Source organism: Gobius niger (assembly GCF_951799975.1).
Source record: "Gobius niger genome assembly, chromosome: 1".
Taxonomy (NCBI): domain Eukaryota; kingdom Metazoa; phylum Chordata; class Actinopteri; order Gobiiformes; family Gobiidae; genus Gobius; species Gobius niger.
Window position 1 is genome coordinate 15392907 of NC_136852.1, and position 23487 is coordinate 15416393.

General features: G+C 42.0%; 3 protein-coding genes across 7 annotated transcripts in view; all 3 read right to left on the minus strand.

Moving 5' to 3' along the window:
* The window catches only part of arhgef12a (Rho guanine nucleotide exchange factor (GEF) 12a), a 28906-nt gene extending 26824 nt beyond the window's left edge, over positions 1-2082 (minus strand). For 2 of the 5 annotated variants that reach the window (XM_079562978.1, XM_079562977.1), the window contains exon 1: positions 670-2082. In XM_079562978.1, the coding sequence (XP_079419104.1) occupies positions 670-701 (32 nt within the window). In that variant the 5' untranslated portion in view covers positions 702-2082. The remainder of the gene's footprint in view (positions 1-669) is intronic. The other 3 variants (XM_079562976.1, XM_079562975.1, XM_079562979.1) reach the window with 3 other exon arrangements.
* Positions 2083-2275: 193 nt separating this feature from the next.
* tlcd5a (TLC domain containing 5a) lies at positions 2276-4518 on the minus strand. The gene is made up of 4 exons (XM_079560988.1): positions 4464-4518; positions 3722-3937; positions 3442-3645; positions 2276-3354 (listed from the first exon to the last, which is right to left on the minus strand). The coding sequence occupies exons 3-4, from the start codon at positions 3635-3637 to the stop codon at positions 2828-2830; spliced, it is 723 nt and encodes a 240-aa protein (XP_079417114.1). The 5' UTR covers positions 3638-3645; positions 3722-3937; positions 4464-4518; the 3' UTR covers positions 2276-2827.
* A 547-nt stretch (positions 4519-5065) lies between these two features.
* Positions 5066-17739, minus strand: oafa (OAF homolog a). Its single transcript, XM_079580127.1, has 4 exons — positions 16977-17739; positions 7356-7490; positions 6996-7176; positions 5066-6388 (listed from the first exon to the last, which is right to left on the minus strand). The coding sequence occupies exons 1-4, from the start codon at positions 17214-17216 to the stop codon at positions 6114-6116; spliced, it is 831 nt and encodes a 276-aa protein (XP_079436253.1). The 5' UTR covers positions 17217-17739; the 3' UTR covers positions 5066-6113.
* Positions 17740-23487: the final 5748 nt, after the last annotated feature.

The window sequence follows — 23487 nt, forward strand, 5'->3', positions numbered from 1 at the left end:
TTGTGGATTTGTGAGATCCAGGTGTAAAGGTCTGACTAATGCTGCTGTCACGAGATCACTTTTGACAGCCAGACATCTGAAGCAACCATCACAAACCACACGATTTATGAGCACTGACGCTACAGATCTAAATACTCTTAAATAACTACACAATGACAGCAGTTTGACTGTGCTATAAACATTATGTAGACAAGCTACTCATGAGTGTGATGCCCAGATAAGGTGATTACTTGACTGACTTTGGCTTTAGTCTAAATCCAGCGATTGGTTTAATAGGTGTTGCGGCAGGTTAGAGTTAAAGGATTAGGAGTAATAGTGATGCTGCAGTAATACTCAGAGATGACTGTTGCCTGCCACACACAGAAACAGGCCTCCTCAATCCCTGGACAATTACTAGTTTACTGTCTGCTCTCACTGACATCAGGGCTGTTTCCATGCAGATCTGATGGTCCTACCGGGTAATTACATTGTATAACTGTTATTACCAAGCAGCGCTACATGGCATACGGCTGCCTGCGTAAAATATGCTCTCATTGGACAGTGTTTGACGCTGTCATCATACCCAGATCAAGGCACACGCAAAATGCTGTGTATTCCACAGACATGATCAGGCAAAGTGGGGGAGTATGTTTGTTTTGAGTGTGAAAGAAGGCTGCTGGTTTACATTACCTGTCAGTGAAGCTGGACTGTGTGTCACTCATTGGGCTTCCGGTTCTAGCTTTGCAGCAAATTACATCCGATTAACATTTTCCAAGAGTGCTTAGGCGATTTTTCGGTGCGCCCTTCTGTTGCATCCGTTTGGTGGTGGCGAGGATGTTTGGTAGCTATGTCGAGCATATATTGTCTGCAGAATACTGCTGGGCTGTGACAAGGCACGTCCAAATACCTGAAGTAGAAATACTGACTATATAATCCGTCACACGATGTGTTCAATGAAACCCAAACAAGGAAGGTTCTTACATCAATGTGGGCCCGGGTGGCACTCGCCGTACAGTCACCAAAGATTGCGATTGTCAGGGTTTGAACACAAAAGCCAAACGCATGTGACATAAGTTGTGGAGCATCTATGGACTCCTTGTGTGAATCCGCGGTGTACACGTCCCAGTTCTCGCCGACGTAGTGTAAACAATCAATATTCCCATGTAACACACACCTTTGCCAGACGGCGAACTCCGTCGGCCACTAGCACAGCTCGGCTATGTGGCCTCGAAGCCTAAACGATGTCTCAAGATGCTGAAAATTCCGATTGGTATTCCCTGTTCCCTGTTCCCAGAAATGTGTGTCTGTGGCCGCGGGGACGACTCTCCCGTGACCGCGGGCATACAGCTTCAAATTGTATTCAAGCCGTGTAACAGAACAAATCCATCTACAAAAAAAAAATGGATATGCGGGTGGTGTTAAAATACGAAAAATACCAGTCCAACAAAATGAAACTATGTCTTTTAGCAACTATTTTCGTTACCGCAGGCTGGCCGGCGGAGAATCTCGCCAGCAGCAGCTAACAAAACAGATGAGCTCTTTCAGCAAAAACTTTGCTTCGTGTGCTCTGTTTCGAGTGCAAACTAAGCAAACTCGCATTCACAACAAAGCGCCAGCCAACGACCAAAAATATAAACCACACCACATCGATGTGATTCGGTTGGTGATAAACCTCTGTTATGTCCCTCGTGAAGTCTCCTTGAAGAAGCAGATCCAGCGGAGAGTGTTAGCACAGCGCTGAGCTTCTTGACTCCATGTTTCCATCAGAATTGGTCGTTTCTCGATACAATTCCCGTGGATGGAAAGCAGCTAGCGGTGGCCAGCTAACGGGTCAAAAAGTAGTAAACAGTCTTCCATCAACAAAAAGAAAAACTCAAATGTGATAAAAAGCAAACAGCAAACACTGACTAGCGTTTTGTATGTAAATCGGTACACAATTTGATGAAGTAGAAAACTTGCGGAGACGCATCAAACCCCGCTTTCTACCGCTAGCAACGCCCTAGCCAGAGCTAGCACTGGATCCAACTGCGCTTCCCACTGACTGACCACTTCCGCCGGGAGAGGGGATAAAACTATGTAAAAGTATTAAAAAAAACAAGAAACAAATTCACACACCCTTAACAGCGGAGGCTTTAAACTGAACAGCTCTCGTGTCATCATTTTACAAATATATAGACCTATTTTATAACCGTATTTGATCAGTCTGATTTTTTCTTTGACAAAAGGCAATGACGCTTTAACATTTCAAAGGTAAATTCCATTAATAATTGCCAGTATGAAGAAATTAATAGAATATTTTAGGTGCATTTACATCTGTCACATTATGCAGTAATAGTACAAACGGTACAAATGCAGTTTAATAGGTTGCCTTAATAAAAGTTACACTGACACCATCGTGTGGACGATGAGAGTTACTGCAAGTAAAAAAACAACTTAAAACAACGTTAAATTACACAATTGTTCAGTAGCAGATTTAAACACATTCAAATAATCAAAAGCAAGGAACACATATTAAAATTCATTGTTACAATCGACAACTGTTAGACATTCATATTTTCCAAGCCAAACAATATTCCCTGAATATTCCATCCACATCAAAAAGTTATGGAGAATATGGTTAAACCATGTCAAAATAAGACCCACAAGTACTAAACGTATGAGTTTTTAGTTACATGTATTAGATCTATGAGACGGTGCCAAGTGCACAATAAATAAATAATAAGCTAAATAAAAAGGAAAGCTGCAATATACCCTTCATCGAGCTGTTATAAAAAATATTGAAAAGTTACAAACTGGTGTCAATACAAAGGTTTTTTTTAATCCAATAACAAACATCTTTAGTTTTCAACTAGTCATATTTTTCATTAATGCCATTTACTGCTAATTTCTGTTCTGTTTGCTGTCTCTGCCAGTTCTTGCTCTTTCTTTTGGCAAATCGAACAATGTCCACCATGAATATCCAGGACAGTGCATACATGGCTACGCCCCCACACTTAATAAAGAATCTTGGCCTGGGAGAGATCAGTTCACAGTACAGCATTGTGCCTCCTACAAAGATGCGCATCAACACAAACAGCAGGACAAACAGTAAGTCAACAAAGTCTCCGAGTGTGGTCTCGTACTGTCCAGTTTGTTTCAGGAACCAGCGCATCTGCAGAAGGGGGTTTGTGATTTCGCTGCCAAAGAGTACTGCACAGGATTCAATGCCAGACTCCCCCAACCACAAGGTCAACAGGATTCCCAGGATGCTCATAGTGTGATGGGCGAGCATAACAGGTCCTTCTGTGCGAAAGTAGACACACCAGGCCATGTCAAACATAAAGTAGCCCAGGCTACACACCAAGACGCTTATCTGTAAAGGTGTATTCAGGGTACCTGTAACAGATAAAGGACACACTTTGTAAATGACCCAATTTTATGAAAATGACAGTTGTCTGTTAAAGCAATAAAGAAATACTTTACCAGGATGATCAAAAGGCCACGGTCCATCCACATAGCCTATGTAAGTGGTGAGGCATATTGCTAAGATGCCATGCAATAGGGTTACAAGACGGCAGTTCCATTCATAACTTCGAGACATATTAACCCTACATAGGGCAACATAAAGAGCAGTCCAGCCACACAGGCAGAGAAATGCAGATGCCACAATAACTTCCATTGTCTCTCCTAAAAGCGAAAGCAAACAACTGAGCAAATGCAATCAATTTGTTAAAAACAACATGTGTTGTTTAATATCACTTACATTGGGAAAAACGACGGGAGTGTGGTCCAAAGACATGGGCAGCACAGTCCTTTGCAGGAGAACAATATAGTCTTTGCCTCAGCAATAATAGAACTACAGTTATCCAGCTGAGGAGCTGGTGGGGTGAGGAGGACGTCTCTTCTGCTGACGTACAGAAGCCTACTTCACCAAAACAAACAGTGTATGTATGGAGCCATATTCACCACAGTTACCAACCTGAAAGACAGAACAAAAACAGAAAGAAGCGCACACAACTATAACTGCAAACACAGTCACGGTTCACGATGTTATTGCAGTTTAACACACTTAAAGATTGTTATTAACAATCTTTGAGTGTGGTTTGGGACTCGTTAAAACATGAACAACAGGTCCCCCTTCCCCAGTTGCAATATGTACAGCTAACTAAACAGTTAGCTAGCCTGATCAGATAGCGAGCCAAAAACAAGCGGCAGTCGCTTACAAGCTCTATAAGCCTAAACAGCAACGCCATGACTGCACAATAGTTACCTCAATGGAGAACATTTATAAGGGTGCTTCATTTATGTAAAGAGAAAAGCAATTCTCTACAACAGAGACCTAGCCGACGCACAGGGCATCCTCACCAGCAGCATCCCTGCTCCTTTTCCTGTCACCTTCTTCGGCTTCCTGGGATGGCAATAACAAATAACAGACTTATCCACGCAATCGAACAACCCGGAAATTAAATTAAAAATAAATTAAATAAAAAAGACAGCAACACAACACACGCTATCACCTTAAGCTCAAGCGCACTCTCCCTCTTCACTTCGCCAGTGGCCAATAATGAACCACAGAGGTGCACCCCCGTGTGGTCAAATATATGACAGTTCGGCATGTTTATCAGAGGAAGCTTGACAAATTTATTTTTAGTGGAATGTTACTGAAAACAACAAAATCCAATGTGCAGTGCATTCTAATGAGCCAAACGTTGGACAGCCATAAGTTTAAGCTTGAATAATTAAATTATGGTGAAACAACTTAGTAGGCAATCTGTTGGAACTGTTCACTAAGAGAGAGAGAGGGAGAGAGGGAATGTCTTATAGAATAGAGGGTAGGTTATGCAGATCATGTTATGAGTCATGCTGAGTTATAAAAGGTGTTATGTTTGGTGAAAATTATGCAAGTGCACCTTCTATATGCTTGATGAAATAATGCATTTATATTGTCCTAAGGTCTATTGAGCCTGTTAGAAATAGACAAGCAATGTTTCGTAGTGCAAAGAAAGCCTTTATTGAGGGATTTGCATCAAAAAAGTCAGGTACATTACCTATAGCCTTATTTCCCCTTCATGGCTTTCAAATAGTTATAAAAAATAGCCTATGTTAAAGTATTCTATATTACATAGTACAGACCAAGGATATGAATGGAAATGTTAAGGCACTTGCATTACAAATCAAACGTTTCATTTGGTTTAAGTTAAGAGGACCCATTACAACACAGATCAAAAGTACCATGGAGGTAAGGTAAACTGGCTCTGAACATGGATTGTGGAAATATATTGCAGTAGACAGGTTTGGTCCCACACATTCTAATGACATGCACACTGATAAATAAACAGAATTAGAGCTTGAAATTCAAGCACCACTGACTCATGCACCAGCCACATGATGGCAGCAGAGGTAATTAAAGAGGTGAATTGCTGAGAAAAGCAGATCCATCTTTAAACCCTTTTTTATAAATCATACCTTTGGTTGAGTTGACATTGTTTATGGACTGTAAAGGAAAATAGAACAATGTTCTTGAACTAAAGGTATAGTTAGACCTAGCATCTCTCAAACTGTCCATGCAGGTTTAAAGATTTAGTGTTGCCATTAATTATTTTAACCAATAGGTTGAGTGCTATAAGCACTTTTGTCTAAAGGTCACATGAAAAAGATAGAAATGAAAAAACGCAGCCCCCAATAATTTCATTTTGCAAACAAAATAAATAAAAACAGGAAATGTTTTTTGCATCTGTTAAAAGCCACCCCATAAACATATACATCATCACTAAAACTAATCCACATTTCCTTCATTGGGATAGACAGTGTTTCAGTAAGTCCTTTAACAGAGTTGTGTCCTGTTTCTCACTTGAACTGAATCAATGTTCAGGGTTGTTGTGCATTATGTAATCAGTTTGGACAGTCCATCAGCTGATCACATACACTCTCCCAAGAAAATCCCACCAGTCACAGTGATGTGGCCCTTTTACTAGGTTGCTCCTGAGGCATAGTTTCCAGCACATGTTCATAAACATTTTAATCTGGTTTGGACCACCTCACTTTTACACTAAAGCTAATGAATTTCACCTCATCCAACCAGAGTCAGGGCTGAGTCTATTTTATAGACACATTTCTAGCTGGGAAAACATAATAGTTTGTTTCTGGTTGCAATGTTAGGTCTCCTCATCCCAGAGGCAGAGCTGTTTTTGAGGAACAAAGTAAGTGAAAAGGTAGCCCTTGCTGCAGCTCTTGATGCCACACTTGTAGGAGGAGCCTCTTCCTGCTGAATCCCGACTCCGGCAATACTTCAGTAAACAGGGATACCACTCCAGACTCAGGTTGTACGTGCACAGACACGGCTGCCACAAGTCTTTAGCAGAGTGGCAAGGCTGCAAGCTGGGCAGTCCTGTGGTCTGGGGTAGTCCTTCAAACATTGAGCTATCCATTCCTAAATGCAGGCAGAAAACAAAAAAAGCAAAAAAGCTTTATATAACAACAAATGCAGTATCCTAAGTAATGTAAACACTTTTCACCAACCTTCCAAAAATCTACACAGAACTAGAGTAGTTACACAAAAGCGCTTAAAGGAGGACGATTGTGCAGCAAAGGGGAATCTTTGTTATGCAAAGGAGAGGCTTGTGTGATTCCCTGCACTGATAACGGTCAGGGGGGCTCACTGAACCGTGACCATCAACATTGTTTCCTCTAAAACAGTGCTGTCAATGGACAAAAGTGTTGCTATATAGTTATTCCCAGACTGGATCATTTGGGCATCAATGGTAAGATACTGGGTACAGCACGAATTATCAACACTGAGCCTTTTGCAGACCATTAAAGGTCCTACATCAGACTTTTTTTTCCTCCCAGTGCATTTCTGACATCCCAGTTCTACACAAAGATGAGGCATGTTTCACAACTTTCAGGAAGGTAGATCACGATAAATAAATCAAAAGCTTTATAATACAAGCAGAAAGCCACAACATGCATTTTTACTTTATTTTGGGGGGAAAAGAGTTGGTTTTGAGAAGGGAATGTTAATAAAATGACCCACTAACCTTTTTCCAGCCAGTATTTGACATCTGCCTCCCTTGTATAAATGGCTTCCCGGGCCTCGCTGCACATGTTGTGTATGTGTGAGCTGAGCTGAGAGGCTCGACTCAGATTCACTGCCACGCTCATTGTGAGTTGGTCCATTCCCCTCCGCTCCTCTGCCAAACGGATCGCCTGAGGATTTTTCTATGAGGAAAAAGTATCCCAAATGAGCATACATACAATTATAGATTTTCAGAAATACAGTTGGGTTCAGAAAGTATTCACGAGCCTACATTCATTCTATTTTATGCTGGAACAATAATAGTTCAAAGGGGGTCTGACAGCTTTCCGAACACACTGTGCACTTAGCTATAACTCTGTACCTGTCTGAGGCGGGCCATGGAATCACTGGGGATGATCTCATTGCGGTTGAGGCGGGTAACAAAGCATAGGGCCTGGTACTGATTCTGTCCTCTCTCGAGTTCACCGAGGATCAGCGCTCGGAAAATCTTCACATTCTGCAATACAAAAAAAGGGTAAATTACAGGTCTGAACAGAAGTCAGAGAGGACAGGGGAGTAAACCTGAGTTATACACTGATTTATAGAAGTACTCCTCACTGTGAAGAAATCTGATGCAACCTTCAGCAGACTCATTTAAGTGATTCAGCAAATGTCAAAGATGCCTAAACAGCAGTTTGTTAAAACGCTAAATGGGACTCCTCAGCTGACAGTTTGTTGACATTTCTTCTATTGTCTGCACAGTGTTCTCTTTTAATCTTGGCCAATTAAACCTGTCATTTTTTTCCCCCACACAAAACTCTTAAAGTTCACATGCTGTCAAGATGAAATACAGCTCACCACACTCAGATATGTGGAAATGTGGTTGTTGGAAAGTATGATAGTCATGAATTCATAAAAAAAGACACTTGTTGGATTTGGCACAAGTGTGAGAGAGCGAGCAGCAAAGCCAAAAGCTGTAAACGATGAGGGTGTTATTGTGCACGGAGCAAAGCATGATGGGAAGCTTCAAGCAGCTGTGTGGAGTAAGTGGTCGAGACCTGTCTTTTTATTCATCAAACACCCACCCCCCACTTTTGGATGGAGTTTGAGGACACACAAACACCCCTCCTCCGCTTTTCACAGAGACGTCTGAAGCAAACAGGCGGCGGAGGGGCGCCCACTCTGCAAAGGCCTGCAGCATAAACACTATGGAGATAACCCCACTGAGCCCCCAGTTCCTCCACACAAAAGCGGAAAGAGAGCCATATGACCTGCGTCAGTGTTTACGCCATGCACATCTTTATGGAGTACTTTGAGCGACCACTGCGCCCCATCCTGAATGCCACTTTTGTCTGTGAAAAGGGTTTCTGGCAGGCATACAGTACAAGCACGGCTATTACACAAGACAAACGCACAATAGGGCTTGACCTTTGCAAAGCAATTTACTGAGTAAATATTGATATTACTTGTACAAAATCAGCTGCTCTGATGTTATAGATCTTAACAAAGTCTGCATAAATATGGAAAGTGAAAAGGCAATAAAGTAACAACATTCCTCTAACTGACAAAATTAAAGCCATAAAACAAGATATTAAACACAATTTTGTTCTCAGATGAAAATTCATGTGATTCAAAACGCTTGAGTTACATCATCATTATGAAGCGCAATTACATTATTATTATTATTATTATTATTATTATTATTATTATTATTATTATTATTATTATTATTATTATTATTATGTCAATCCTATTGAAGAACCTTTGTAAACAAATATGTTAGAGTATCAAAACATTTGCAATCCCATTGTACTTGTCAGAGGGGGTGAGTGGACTTATGAGCTGTACACGAGACTCAATGCTGCGACTCCAGGACCTCCCATACTGCAGACACATGCGTCTTTGCTGAGACACTATGTATACTTTAGTGTGTATGCAAAGAAAGAAAAAAGTAAGAAGGCATTTGTGTGGGCCACATGGGTTTGCCCCAAGGCTTTCTGGGTAATTATAGAGACGTTGGACAGCCAGCTCCACCAACTTTCAACCATTTTGGTCCAAAGGTTCTGCTTTTGCAGCAGCGTAGTTATGTTCCCAAATGAATAATAGTCCATTCTGCTCTTTTAACCCCAAAGGGCAAAGGTAGACCCACTGAACTTGCTGTTTCCTGATGATTTCTAATGCAAGATGACAATCTGATATGCAGTGTTACTTTTGCATAAAGCACAGTACAATTATGTTTCTAAATCAGTAACACATGGTGAATGTTTATGTTCAGTGCCTCAGGTGTGAACAAGATAACAATCAGAGCCTTCCTCTAAAAGCAGAGTATGGATTACTTCATCTTGGCATCAAATATAGATGCTGTTAGATTCATCTGTTTCTTAAAAGATTACATTCTCACCTTCCTGCTCTTGAAAAAAAGAGTGAAATATTTTTATTCAATAACCAAATCTGGATTGTGAACTAAAGTGTTTCTTCCCATGTTCTATGAGCAAAAGCTGGATTTACAGTAAAACTTAAAGTAGCCTAAATCAAGCAAAGTCTAAAAGTGCATTACCACAAATATGCATAAGATTAACGGTTTTGAAAACCACAGTCACAGAAAATAACAGGTATGGACATTAAGAATTGAGGGGTGATATTTTCGTGACATGAAAATGGCTTGTAATGCCATAATCAAAGGAGAGCGCAGCCTTGAGTTTTTCCACACCAGTCCAGTGTAAATGTCAGCATGGCTATAAATAATCCTCACAAGTACAGATTCCTCAGCATTGCTCCGCAACACCCGGACCAGGTCCATTTACACACAAACTACACAAACTAGCACTGGTCAAAGGCCAAACAGAGGCCTGCATTCATCCAGGCTAACTAGTAGGTCATACTCAGGCCTGTGTAAAAGCGTAGCGCTCAGGAAGTATTTCACTGGTTACCTTTGGAGGGCACATTATTTAGGAGGTACACAAAAGCTCTTTCAACTGCTCAAAGAGCACCATTTACAGTGAGCGTTCAGGAGATTGCGGTCCAAATCCATTTAATCAGGCTGTCTAATACAGCCACAGCTAAATGTCAAATAGACTAATTCTTATCACACTTGAATACTGTATGTAACGGTGCCTGCTTACACAACCCGGTGTATGGCCGAGTACTCTGCAGAAAGAAGCCACTAGTGGCTAGTGGCTGGGTGCTGGACGCTCTTCCTGTTTCCCAATCCCACCTAAGACCCTGTGTGCTGATAAGGCTAATGACTGCTATTTAAACAGTCAGGACTCTTTCCTGACCATCACTTAGCAGAGTCGCCTACTTGTTGCACAGAGAGAAAATGTGTAAAACATGCACACATAGCATTACAAATTTCTTAAATGCAAAGTTTGTTTCCATGGTCACTTTCTAAACTACACCCAGTGCTTTGGAAATGAGGTTATTTGCTTGGCTGCACGAGTCAAAAGCACAGGTGTAGGCTGGGATTAAAGATCAGGGGAGACAGAGAGAAAGAGGGTTCGACAGCTAAAGAAAAACACACAAAAGGAGTGGAAGCAAAGCCTGTGTGCTGAGAAATGCTTGAGTTGTAGCTAATTACAGGGGCTCCGGAGGCAGGAATGCGGAGTCACATTCGGGGCAATCACACCTGGCTGTCCAAAGAGCATCCAATTAGTAAACAATGACAATGAACGACCACGTAGAGGAATGATGCCCCTGAATACAAAACCCTGTAGGTTAGGCGCTTCACTTTTCCAACTATAGCGAAACTATTTATTATTCAGGTATAGAAATAAACAAGTCTGGCTATTTCTAATGTTTTGAGAGAATACAGCGAGGATATGAGCAGAATGCAGACAGTGCTAACAGGAAAGGAAATGAGGCTGACAGATAACAAGGGGGGGAAGAAAGCAAGTGAGCGACCACCACATCCTTATTTAGCCCCCAACCACCGCGCCACGGTTTTAATATCCGTTTTCCCTGGACAAACAAACTCATGTTGCTGGATTAAACAGACAGAGGTTCCTTTCAACACGTACTTCGAGGGATGCGTGGTGCTATGTGATACACTGACATAGTTCAGATGTGGTCACCTCCTCAAAACTATCTTTAGCCCGTGCACCTTGAACAGGACAGGAGCAGCTAGGAGTCAATCAATTAACCTCTTTAAATACAAGACTTAGTTTGACAGAACCTTACCGCACTACACTAAATTCATATTTCGAGGGGAGGGCATTTTGTTAAGAGTTAACCTGGTGTGAAACGATGAAGACTAGACGACGTAATTATATGGAGAACAAAAGCACCCTCCTATTGTGCAGCCTCAATGCAATCTTCAAATCGCAAAATGATAAGAGCCACATGCAGAAAAGCCACAATAACAGTCCTCCTGTCGCTGATGCTACGTTGGGACGGTTGGGACTGTGGGAAATGGTAGCTTTCCCTCTATCAGGCATGTTAAGAGACGGACATCTGGCCTGCTGGGGAGAGGAGAAGGGCGGATAAAGACATCAACAGGGGCTGGGGGGGGGAATGAAAGGGCAAAGGGGCCCACTACAAGGCCACCGAAGATGACTCTAGAGTCTTTGGAAGCTCTGGGGACAAAGGTGGCTTTAGGAGAGACTTCAAAGTGATCTTAAACAGGTTGCAGAAAAAGTCAAAAACAGAATATTGTTCACTTTAGTATCCAAAAAAAAAAAGCAGAAGCATTTAAACCACTCACTGAGCTGTATTCACCAAAGAAATGGGCACAGATTTGTTCCGTTTTTGACAATTATCTGTTACTCTTTTGTGGCTTTTCTGTTCTGTTGCATTTTCATCCTCATTTTTGTCGCTTTTTTCAAGAAGCGCATAGATTTGTGTAAAGTTGAACTGGAAAAAATGTGCTTGGTTCAGGCGGGGGTTAAGAGGTTAAAAAGCAAAGACTAGCCAGTGTCCAGTAACATTTAAACAAAAATCTAGCCACACAATGGTCACATTTGGACCCAAATCTTTAATACATTTTACATACGTTCAGAGGCACAAAACCCTGACATGTCCCAAAACAGTTCATGTTGTTCATGTTATTCATAATTAGTCCTTGCCATAAGACAAACGCTAATAATAATTCTTATCAAAGAACTCTTCCAAGTCAACAACCTCTTTCTGAATGCGACTTTTGCTTTTATGTGAATATAAATTGTGGGAAAATGTACCGGTAAAACCTTTTCACAAGTTTGTGCTTGTGACCAAAGTAACATGATGGTTTATGGCTCACTGAATGTTAGTCTGGCAACAGTAAGAACATGACAAAACAGTAGTAGTTACTTCTCTTGACACATTGGTTCCCTTATAAAGTAAATTAGGCAGCTTCACCAGCAGTAAAAGCACTTAACGATCACAATACAAAATTTCCTCTTATGGAGAATCTTAAAAAAATCTCCAAAATTCAGAAGACAAGGACAGATAGTGTGCTTTCCAACTTTAACTTTCACATTGCACATGAGGGTGTGTGTGTGTGTGTGTGTTTGTGCAGTCACTCAGTCCCAGAGCAGGTTTACGGTTGGGCGTATCCATAAACCTACTGTGCTTTGAAGACAATTGGGATATACACCAGAGTCAATTATCCTCAAGGCAAAATGGCCTCTGCCTGAAACCCAATCTGCTTTGAAACTAAACAAAATTATGAGAATTTATATAATACTGGAGACATCTATTCATACGGTGTTCACAATTCCCCAGTCACTTAATGCGATAGGGTTGTGCTCTTGACCAATGCAAATTTGATACGGCCCTTTTCTCATTCCCGCTGACATGAAACACACAAAAAAAAGCAATTCTTATAAGGTTGAACCACAAATTTACACAAAGGCTTCATGCTAATCAATGCAACATGGCGTTTGTTTGTTTTTACTCCAAAGTGCATCATCTTTGCGAATGCAGAGATTTAAGATGTGGAAGTTTGATGTGAACAACAAAGGGACAGCGAACATCTGACTTCAACAAGAAGCACATGTCCCCCTTTATCGCACGTGTAATCAGTCAGATTAGACTTATGTGGCAGAACAGCCATTCCCAAAGACATTGTGGCCCCTTTACCAATCCGAAAATCTCTCGGGGGCCCTGAAATCACAATAATTCACTCTCTTTAAATGGATTTGTTATAATTTTACAGCTAAAATGACATAAAAAGCAGAATCTAGCAATGACTGTGGGCTAAATACTGGTTTAAACTGGTAGATTTGTCCAAATAGATGCAATTTTCAATGTACTTGTTTTGTAGACAAGCCTTGGGGGGCCCCTGTGCCTCTGAGACCACAGACCCCACTTTGGGAACCACTGTAGTAGAAAACGGGATCATCAAGGTCAGCAGTAATCGTTTAGTCTCCCTCAATACTGTAAAAATGTTAGCTTAAATTGCGTTCTCTTTCAATATTTATCTAAAATAAAAAATAATAAGAAAGGGATGATGTATAGAACACTGGTCATTATCAGGAAAATAAGTACCGACAGGGTGAAGGGGTCTTGCTTATTTTCCTGATAATGACCAGCCTGCTATACATTATCCCGCTTATTATACGACCATTTGCCAACTGAACACACACAAAATAAACTTCATACACTTTTATGAAGTTTATTTAATGATTTCTGCGGCTAATATTTCCTAAAGGTTTGTGCGTTCCTTGGCAACGTTTGTTGTGATTCTAGGCAGTGTGGCTAGGCTAGTAGCAGCAAGGCTGGTTACTTATTGCTAGCCTGGCTACTTAGTTGAAGGTGCAGTTGGAGAGGAGGAATGGTGGTGAATCTCTGGGTAAGCTGAAAGTCGGACTCACGTTAAAGGGACTATACAGAGTTTAAACATGTTATAATTGTGTATTTTCCTTCCCCTACATGTTCCAGCCATGTCCTAATGTGTAGAATGAACCCAGACCAATTCACCACAACTGCCTCTAAAATCCTGCACTGTCACTCGAAAAGGTGTTACTTCGGGTCCGAATTGCCGCCATGCACAAGCTGACCTGAGGTGGCAGTTGTGAGTACAAACATGGCCAACTTGCATCTAGCCCCTTTAACTTCACGAGTGATTCCCCCAAGTTCTCTCGCAGGGTGCGAGAACTCCTCTACTACTACGTGTGGAGTGATATGAAAGACCTGTATTACAAGCACAAACTCCGTTGCCATTGGCAGCAGTCATTATTATTTTCAGAGGTCCTGTATCAGAAAATAATGATTGGTAGAACGTTGGAAAATCCCATTCAAGTCAATGGAGCATTCTATATGCATAGTGAAGAGCCGTATAACAAAATGAATTAGGTATAAGGATTTCAACCCAGAACTATACAAGGGTTGCACAAGGGCTAAAGATGATTACAGACAAGGCCTCAAAGACTGCACCAAGTCTGAACCAAATATTGACCAGGAATAAAGTAGAACCAAAGGGGAAAAGAGTCATTCCTGTCAGATAGACAATAAGTTATTTTCTCCTTTTGCAATAAATTACAGCTGATTAAACCTCCTGCTCACATCCTGCCATTTGTCACAACAACTCGGAGCCAAAGTCCTGTAAAACACATCATGCGTCTCGTACTGTATCAATCACAGCTGCCTCCAATACCCCCAGACAGTTCAAAAGCAGCCTGCATTGCGCGCCTCATCATCGCCGCGTCTCCAGTGAGTTGCCCTGTTAAAACGTTTTGCCTCTCCTCGCGCAACTCGTCTGGACTGTACATTCGTGGCGGCTGACGCGACAGCTCATCCAACTTTCCAGAAATCCCTGTGATACTGCAACAAGAGCCGAATAAGAACCACATGGAGGAAGAAAGCGGCGAGGGAAGGTGGAGAGGGAGTGCACGGGGTGGGGGTGGGGGGGCGGGGAGGGCAGACCTATGAGTGGAACAGATAAATCAGCCAGCGGAAAACTTAAGTGATCTGAGAGCTTCACTTGCTTGTGTTCACATAAACTTTACCACATGTGCATTTGGCTGTTATTGGTAGAGGAGGTACTGTATACTCCAAAGTGATATGCAGTAATACGCGAGTAGAAATTAAAAAAAAGACAGCCCACCAGAAGTCACTGCACCCCATTTGCACTTGCACTGTGTGTTCCTTTATTATGCGGCGTCATCGGTGATTGGGGGTGACGGTCGACTCTCTTTCAACTCCAAATTAGCTGTTTTGGTTAGTGAAGCAGACGTGTGGATCAAAAAGGTCAGACATGCCCACTTAATCCTGCTAAATCTCCCCCCGCCGCGTCCCGTCAGCCTGTCAGCTTCTGTGTGACAGCAACCATCACAGCCACATGCCTTTGCAGTGTGCACCGCTGGGTCCCACCCCTCGCCTCTCCCTCAGATCTATACAGTTGCGTACAGGCCTCAACGAGCCATGTCATAGCATTTAAAAAGTGTCATATTTCAGATGAAAAGCATTAAAAATAACACAGGTGGCCCTCCGGGGATAGTCCACGTTGAGATAAAAGCTAAAAATGGCAGCCTAAATGAAGTGTCCGGTTGAACCACAAGCAGCAGTGGGTTCTGTGGACTGAGATATGTGCAGCTGTCTTGACCTCTGTGACACTGATACACGCACGCAGTCATAGGTCTACGTGTTGTTACGCTACGTCAACTTCTTGCTGAGAAAGCCTAGTTCCTCAATCTGACTTCCTACAAAATGAAATTAATTAGAATGTATGTGGTCATGAACTGCCTTTTTTTTTCTGCAGAAAGACTTTACTGACAAAATTGAAAGTGTTGTCTGACCCATTTCTTCCCAGCTGTTCCCATGTAAAGAAGCCACAGCGAATTGCAGCTTCCTCCCCTTCATTACCTCATTACCATTTGTATTTTTTGTTTCGTTTACACCAAACCCCTTTTGACAATGGTTTGTACCCCTTTCACAGGGCAGAGGTTTTAACAATGTAAGCCTCCCCAGGTTGTATTTATACAGCAGTTCTATACATGTTCTTCAGATGGCACGTCATGCTCTAATAATTAATTGATAATTAGACATGGTTTACTCCCAGTTTAGGCGCTTATTCAATTTAGGTGTATTATAACCTAATACCATCCGTCTCGTTGCCTATAGGCCAGTGTTACGCTTCATTTGAAAGCTAAGACTCACAAAACAGATCTTTTCCCTTGCGTTGTTGCTATATTGCCGTCACTACATCATTGTTTTTTTCATCGCTTTTTTGTCACTTTTTCGTCCTTTTTGGTGCGTTTTTGTTGAGTTTTTGTCAGTTCTTTGACTTCTTTTTGTCCTGGTTTTCTTCTCATTATTCATCACTGTTTTGACGCTTTCTTCCCAAGAAGCTCTTAGATTTGGGTAAAGCCAAACTGGAGAATATGTGATCTGTTCAGGTGGGAGTTAAAGGTACACTGCGTAGCATTTTGAACTATACCGTTGCAGCAAAACAAAACATTCTCCCAATGACCAGATCAACACAGAAAATACTGTTACTGCAGTGTGTCATTAAAGAATGGATTTGGATGAAAAACTAACCTGTTTAAATCTCAAATTCTACTGCCTTTCGTCACATCTCCATGGAGACGAGCTGGAGACGTACCCACTCCCGGTAAAGTTTACAGTCACACCTCAGGAGGGGTGAGACTCATAAATGTTTATTTGTACATTTATGAGGTATTTTTCAATGATGAAAATATCTGTCATAAAATAAATGCTTGTATTTCAATTTTATTTAGTGGGTAAAATTCTACACGGTGTGGCTTTAAGGTTAAAGCCGTTTAAGTCCTGATGCGATCTTGGAATCAACTTTATGAGGTTGAAGCCTAGAGTTGGTGTAAAAAGGTTTGAGTAGGGCCTATCACTGCACTTGGATAACTTGTGTCACGTGAGCATAACCTACAGCCTTTCAATCAATTGACCATTGTCTCATACCATCAGTGAGCTTACACCTATGGGCCTCACTCTTCTTCAAAGGATATGGTTCTTGCGCAACACCTGCACTTATAATGGCTCGTTACATTTTGTACTTTCCCCGTGCCTCCACATGTGCGTCAGAATAAACTTTCCCCCCGTCCTGGGACCTCACCTGCTTGAAGTCAACCAGGAACGTCACGAGCGTCCCGTCGCCCAGCTTGAACTCCAGCGATATGGAGTCCCTCTCGTTGTCCGCCTCCAGGACCTCCTCGGTGACCACCCCGTCTGCCAGCCGGACGCGGACCCTCAACTCCGAGCCGGGGACCGGGACCACCACCAGCACCGCCGAGGAGAGCAGCAGCAGCACCACGGCAAAGAGTCGCGTCAGTCCCGCAGAGTCTCCTCCGAACATCCCCGATTCCGATTCAACACGGGACACCACAGCGGAAAAACACGAGCCCAAGTGACCAGATGAGCGCTCATATCCCCTAACTGCCCTCCGAGGTAAACCATAAAGTCTTTCCTCTCATAGTTCATACCAAAAAAGTCCCCGGGTCCCCTCCGATTTCAGAGAGCGCTCGCCCGTGCGCCTTTCACTGTCCGCGCTCTGCCTGTGGAGAGCACGCTGCCGCTTCTCATTCTGCTTTTGTGTGTCCCGTGAGTGTCGATATCCCCGTCTTAAACTTTACCACTTCTTTCGGTTCGTGCTGTCCCGTCACTTCCGATCCGTTGGTTGCTATCTCACAGCTCGCCAAGCCTCCAAAAAACTTTCTGCCGTGCGTGTGTGGAGTGAGTGCGCTGATTGTAGTAAACTCTTAAAGCCACAGCAGCCTCTGAAAGCGGTGCCCATCCCCCTAGGCCTCATGTGATCCTCCTCCCACTCCGCTCCGGCTCCCAGGAATGGCTAATAATAAGCCAGCAATCTTTACCAAGGTGTTATTAAGGCTGTGTAAATCACGTTCATTTTGAGATATGATCAACAGGTAGGCTACTGAGTGCTGCTGCCAACATATCATTTTGTTTGTCCCACTTAAGGAGCCCATTGCTCAATTATACTGCCAGGGTGGAAGATTCAAAAGTTTTAAGCCATCTTGTAGTGTAGGTCAAGGTTGGCAATTCTACTCCATTGTATAATTACTAGTATAACGTAGATTGTCATAGGTCTAGTATGATGTAGATTGCCCCCGCCTGGAACCGCCACCTTAACGTGGTGGAGGGATTTGAGTGCCCGAATGATGCTGGGAGCTCTGTTGTCGCATTGTGCCCCTGGTAGGGTCTCCCATGGCAAACAGGTCCTAGTTGATGGATGGATGGATGGATGGATGGATGGATGGATGGATGGATGGATGGATGGCGTAGATTGTAGTAGTTATAGCTTATTATTAATTAGTTGTGCATTACTGAAAAAGTCTATTGCAGTTTCAACTACTGCTTTTTTTACAGGCTCACTAAAGCAGGCCAATAATGCAGCCATAGGCACTTAACTAGAAACAAAATAAGGATCATTTTTTGTTTTGAATGGAAATGAAATTATAACCTGCTCTGTTGCCCTGTAACCAGTTCCTCCTTTGTTTATTAGTTCAGAGATGAATCACTACGAGCTGGAATTCACCCTCTGGTAATAAATCAGGAAATGATTGGCTTTGAGGACAGCCTGGTTGATCCAGAAGTATCAAAAACAGTCACACCTATTTCTGGTGCTGTGTGATTTAATTTTACAATGTGCTTGAGGGAAACATTGACAAATCCCGAGCCTCAAAGTATCACGTGCTTGTGTCTCTCAAAGGGTTTGGCAGGGCCTCATCCCCGCACACCTGAGCTGTTATGTGTTTTCGGGTGCACAGTGGGCGGGCTGCTCAAACCAGAGGCTCACAGCGTGACCCGAAATGTAGCGGCACTTGAGTGGTGCAGGGCCCAAGACCTGCTCTGCTCCAGTGAAGGGGAAAGCAAACAGAGAGCCATAAAGCAGTGCAAACACTGCCAGCCAGGACCAGGAGCAAGATGGGCTTTAAACTTTTGAGTCCGGGCAAACAGCAGGCTACTTTGAGGAGAATAGACTCATAATGTCAAGACACAACTTATTTAGGTACGTGTTACAGAGAAACCTGTAAAACGTTTTTTATCCTGAGCATCTTTTTTGAATAAAATGCAGGAAACCCATTGCCAAACAAACATTAAAAAAATCCCCCAAACATCTTCCACACCCTGTGAAATGTTTTTATTTTCAGGGTGTGCTGGTCTATTATTTCCATCACTAATTATAACCAGCAAAGAACATGTAACTACAAAGTTTGAAAACCATTATTGCATTCATTTTTTTCCTTCTCTGCTGCTCAAACAGTATATTTGAACCTAAAAAGGGATTTGTATACTTTTATGTCATCTTTATTTTCACAGAATTGTTACTTTTCTATGTTGAAACCTTAAACAAACAGCAGAGATCAAAGTACACAGGATCTACATAGAGCATGAAGCAGAAGGCACAAGGCTGCAGTGTACATAGTGTTTAATATTAACCACTGACCATCCGTCATGTGGTAATTATTTCAACGAACTGACCAAAGCACGTCAAAGCCAGACATCTGTTACATCATTTCAAAAAGATGGGATATTTCCATTTATTAATGATATTGAGTTTGAGGGAAGCTTCTTTGCCTACATACTGTAGCGCTTTTCACATAATACATTGTTGGCATGTTGCATTTAATTGACCATTTATTGTCATCTGTATTACAATATCAGGGCCCCAAATCTGATATGTGAATAAAACATTGCTGTGTGAGTAAAAAATGCATTTAAAGGAATAGGCCACAGTTTTTCCATACTGAGATATGTTCTTACCTGAGCTTAGACGAGTTGATGCGTACCTGTCTGGTCTTTGTGCATGTGCTCAGTCACGCAAATGTTGTTAGCATTTAGCCTCTCCCAGCAAAGGTATAGCTCCAAACTGGGGTGAATGTAGAAGCTACCAAGCTGTTCCACATGTTCCCTATTTAAATACAGTTACATGAAAATCTTGTTACATAAAATTAAACATGTTGATTTTCTAAGCTGATTAAAAGGGGTACTATAAGGTGTAATAATATTAGGAGCACTTCAACTTTACTGAGCGGATGTTGTAGGTGTTATTACGCCTCACAATATAGTGCCTCTTTTTATCCGCTTAGAAAATCGACATGTTTAATTTTGTGTAACTAGACTTGGAGGGTGTAAAAGGGAATGTGGAACAGCTTGGTAGCTTCTAATTCACCCCAGTTTGGAGCTATACCAATACTGGGAGAGGCTAAATGCTAACAACATTTGCGTGAAAGACCAGACAGTTACACATCAACTCGTCTAAGCTCAGGTAAGAACAAATCTCAGTATGGAAAAACGGTGGCCTGTTCCTTTAAATGACTCTTTTGCCTGTGCTACTCGCTTTGCATATGAGCAAAAGCTTGGTAAATGACCCCCAAAGTGTTTTTACTCTTGGGGTTGGCAGACAGAAACACATGTCTGTGCCAACAAACCCTCAGACCATCACCACCACTCACCTGGTGTTTCCTCACAATCTCTCCCATCTCCCATCCAGGTAACCAGGCTTCCCAAATCTAGCCAGATCAACATTCACCATAGCATGGCCACATATGGGATTCTAACCACTTCGTGTGAAAATGCAGATGCTAACTTTTTGCTGAATGCACGTCAGATGCAAATACCACATTCATTTGTATTTGTGTGCGGACTCATGCAAAACCACAACAGCTGAATGCAAATCTGATTCATCAAAGTTGTAAATATCCTCTTGAAAATACCGACCTATCCAAAACCCATTCTTCTGATATTTTGCCTCTTCTATCAGGCTTTTGCGGTTGTTCTTTCAGACACATGCCAGAATGCTAGTGGTCAGAATGTGTGTTTATGTTACATGAGAAGATCAAGTCAAGCTGTTCCGCAGCCTCTGGTCAACTTAATTTGACTCCTCTTTTCATTGTTGAGGCTTTTTGCAGTGAGTGTGTTGGGTCCTCACTGTAGGCTGAGTGAGGGGGGGATCCTCTTACACATGTGCACGGGTTGAGGGGCCAGACGAACCCTTCTGGAGCACAGGCTCAAACGGAGGAAATGATATAGCGGTGGAAGTGGGACGCACAAGCGGTACATTGTATGCCAAAAATAATGGAATGTATAAACAAACAGCTAACTATGATTTAATGTGGCATATGGAGTCACATTAAGCAGACATTTTGAGCTTATTGCAATGTTATTATAAGCTCAAAGTAATCTTCATTGTAGTAGTTGAGTTGTGTAGAGTTGTCAACTGGATTACCTTGTTTAACTGAGGACATTTCGCACCTCTTCTCAGAGGCTTCATCAGGCTCAGCACCCGATCTGAGGTACGCGAAGAAGCTTAAGAAGACAGGCAAAACAACCTCAGCACCAACAAAAAAACAGTCCTACTGACAACTTTGAAAAATCTCGACAAACTATTCACAGTGTTCGAAAATTTCCCCACATTTTCTTTCCTTAATATTTGACACTCCGGTTAAGGTTAGGGTTAAGGATTGAGCCCTGTCCTTCTGCTTCTCTGCCATCCTGTAAACAAAGCAATTTGTGCCCAGGCCTGCTGAGAACTGGGTGATTTACATGTACATTACTTCAAGGTTATAAAATGTAAAGTCGTTCAAGTCTTTTCAAAAGCCTGAATGATGTACAAGTGGACCTGACCTTTTCTTTTATTAGTGAGAGCATGACCCAGCAGTCTTATGACCATTTGAAAGTACCAGTCAATAAACATGTCATTGGGAAATATTAACGGTGAAATACTTAACTAGTCATTGCTCGGGAAGTCACAAAAACATGTTTGGACATGTACACAACTTCAGAGGGACAACCAGTTGAACTCACTCAGCTGCCAATGGATTACACAAGTCTTGATGTTCAAACCAGCATTTTGCCCCACATGTCACTCTACTGAAAACGCCACAATCAAGAGTCAATGATTTATGTTGTGAATACTATGTGTACGTCTGTTATAACACATTGTCCACTGTGTAATATGTGTTTGACCCCATGATCCCTGACAGCACTGAATGAATCATGGTCTCTCTGCTTTCCAATGGCAGTGGTTCTCAACTGGTCACCAATTTCAATGGGTTTACTGATTCACACCCATATTTTATTTTATCTGAAGTCGGTTCATTACTCTTCACATGGTGTCCCCTGTCCCACTCCCCGTTGGGAGTGGCCCTGCTTCAGCTAGTGGGTCGTTGGTGTTGCGGTCTTCAGCCCCGTCCACAGAGGAACCCCGCCTACCGGTACTGGACAAGAAGAACTGAAGCTCCAACAAGGGCTGGACATTGTGCGATCTTGGCCCCTCAGCTGAGGGACTCCCACTGGCCCTGGGACTAATAGCCCCAGAGCCTTTGTGATATTGGGCTTTACAAAACCATTGATTGATTGATCCTGTTTAGACATAATTTAGTCGATTTAGATCTATTTTGACCTTCATGACGCAGTTTTGAAGACCCAGTTTAGTTCTGATTTGATCTTGATCTGGGGTCAAAGGCCAAATATTTTATGAGTGCTTGTTTGAGAACCACAGCTTTGAATGTATGCTTAAAACAATTAGCAGACTCTGTTGTGTAAAATACTGTGCTTTTTTAAGTACCTCAAGAGAGTCAGTAAAATAAAGTACTGACAAATAAAATAGATGACTTTCAAATCAATATTTTTATTTGGATTGCAGCCAGTCAAATACATTTAATATGTTTAAAGTGGGTCCCGATGCTGTACATTAACAATTATGAAAGTGAGTTTCACCTTGTTTATTAAATACTGTATTGAAAATACGAGTTGCTGTTACAATTCCTTCAGTCCTAATCACTTATTGTAATCCAGATGTTTTTTATGTCCCTGTTTTCTGAGGAATGGTTGTGCTTTCTAAGTAAAAGCGCCCACAAACCTTTCCCTATCCCACCACAAAATCACCTACATTACGAAAGAATTCCACGGAAATTCCCATAAAGTTAATAACAGACCTGAGCGTGATATGGGGAGAATAGGTGGGGGAAAACCTCTTTTGAATTGTAAAAATAAATAAACATGTTTGGGCCTATAGCTTGCAGCATTAGTGAGAAACTTTTCCTGGCAAAGGCCCAACAGCAGATGAAAGACGATCCTGCTTTAAACACAAGGCGTAGGAACGTATTATTTATGCTATCTCTGTCGGGAGGTCACACTGTTATGATCCAGGAGCTGAGGCGGGGCAAGAGCACTGAAAAGCCATATGCTAAATTGCTAATGCTTTGTGTATGCATCATGGGTAATTACAGGGCTTCCTGGGCACATCTGGTAAATCTCCTCTTTATAATAATGCATTCAGGTCTGTCTTAAAAGCCTTATAGAAACAGACAGTGTGTATGTATGTGTGTGTGCAAACGCTCTGAGTCAAGGGGAAGGACGGACCAGAGCATCAGTCTTTTGAGAAGATTACACAACATCTGTTTAAGATAGACGCAAAATCTCTCCTTTATTTAATTATTCAAATCCTCTTTGAGCTGGAGTTTTTCAGCGTGCTGTGTTATGAAGTCACTCTGAGTCATCCAGAATTTTATAGATGTAACTCTGAAACAATTATTCACTCTCTGTGAGAAGTCCTTAAAAGTCTGGCACATTTGCTGTTACTAACATCCTTTTAATTATAG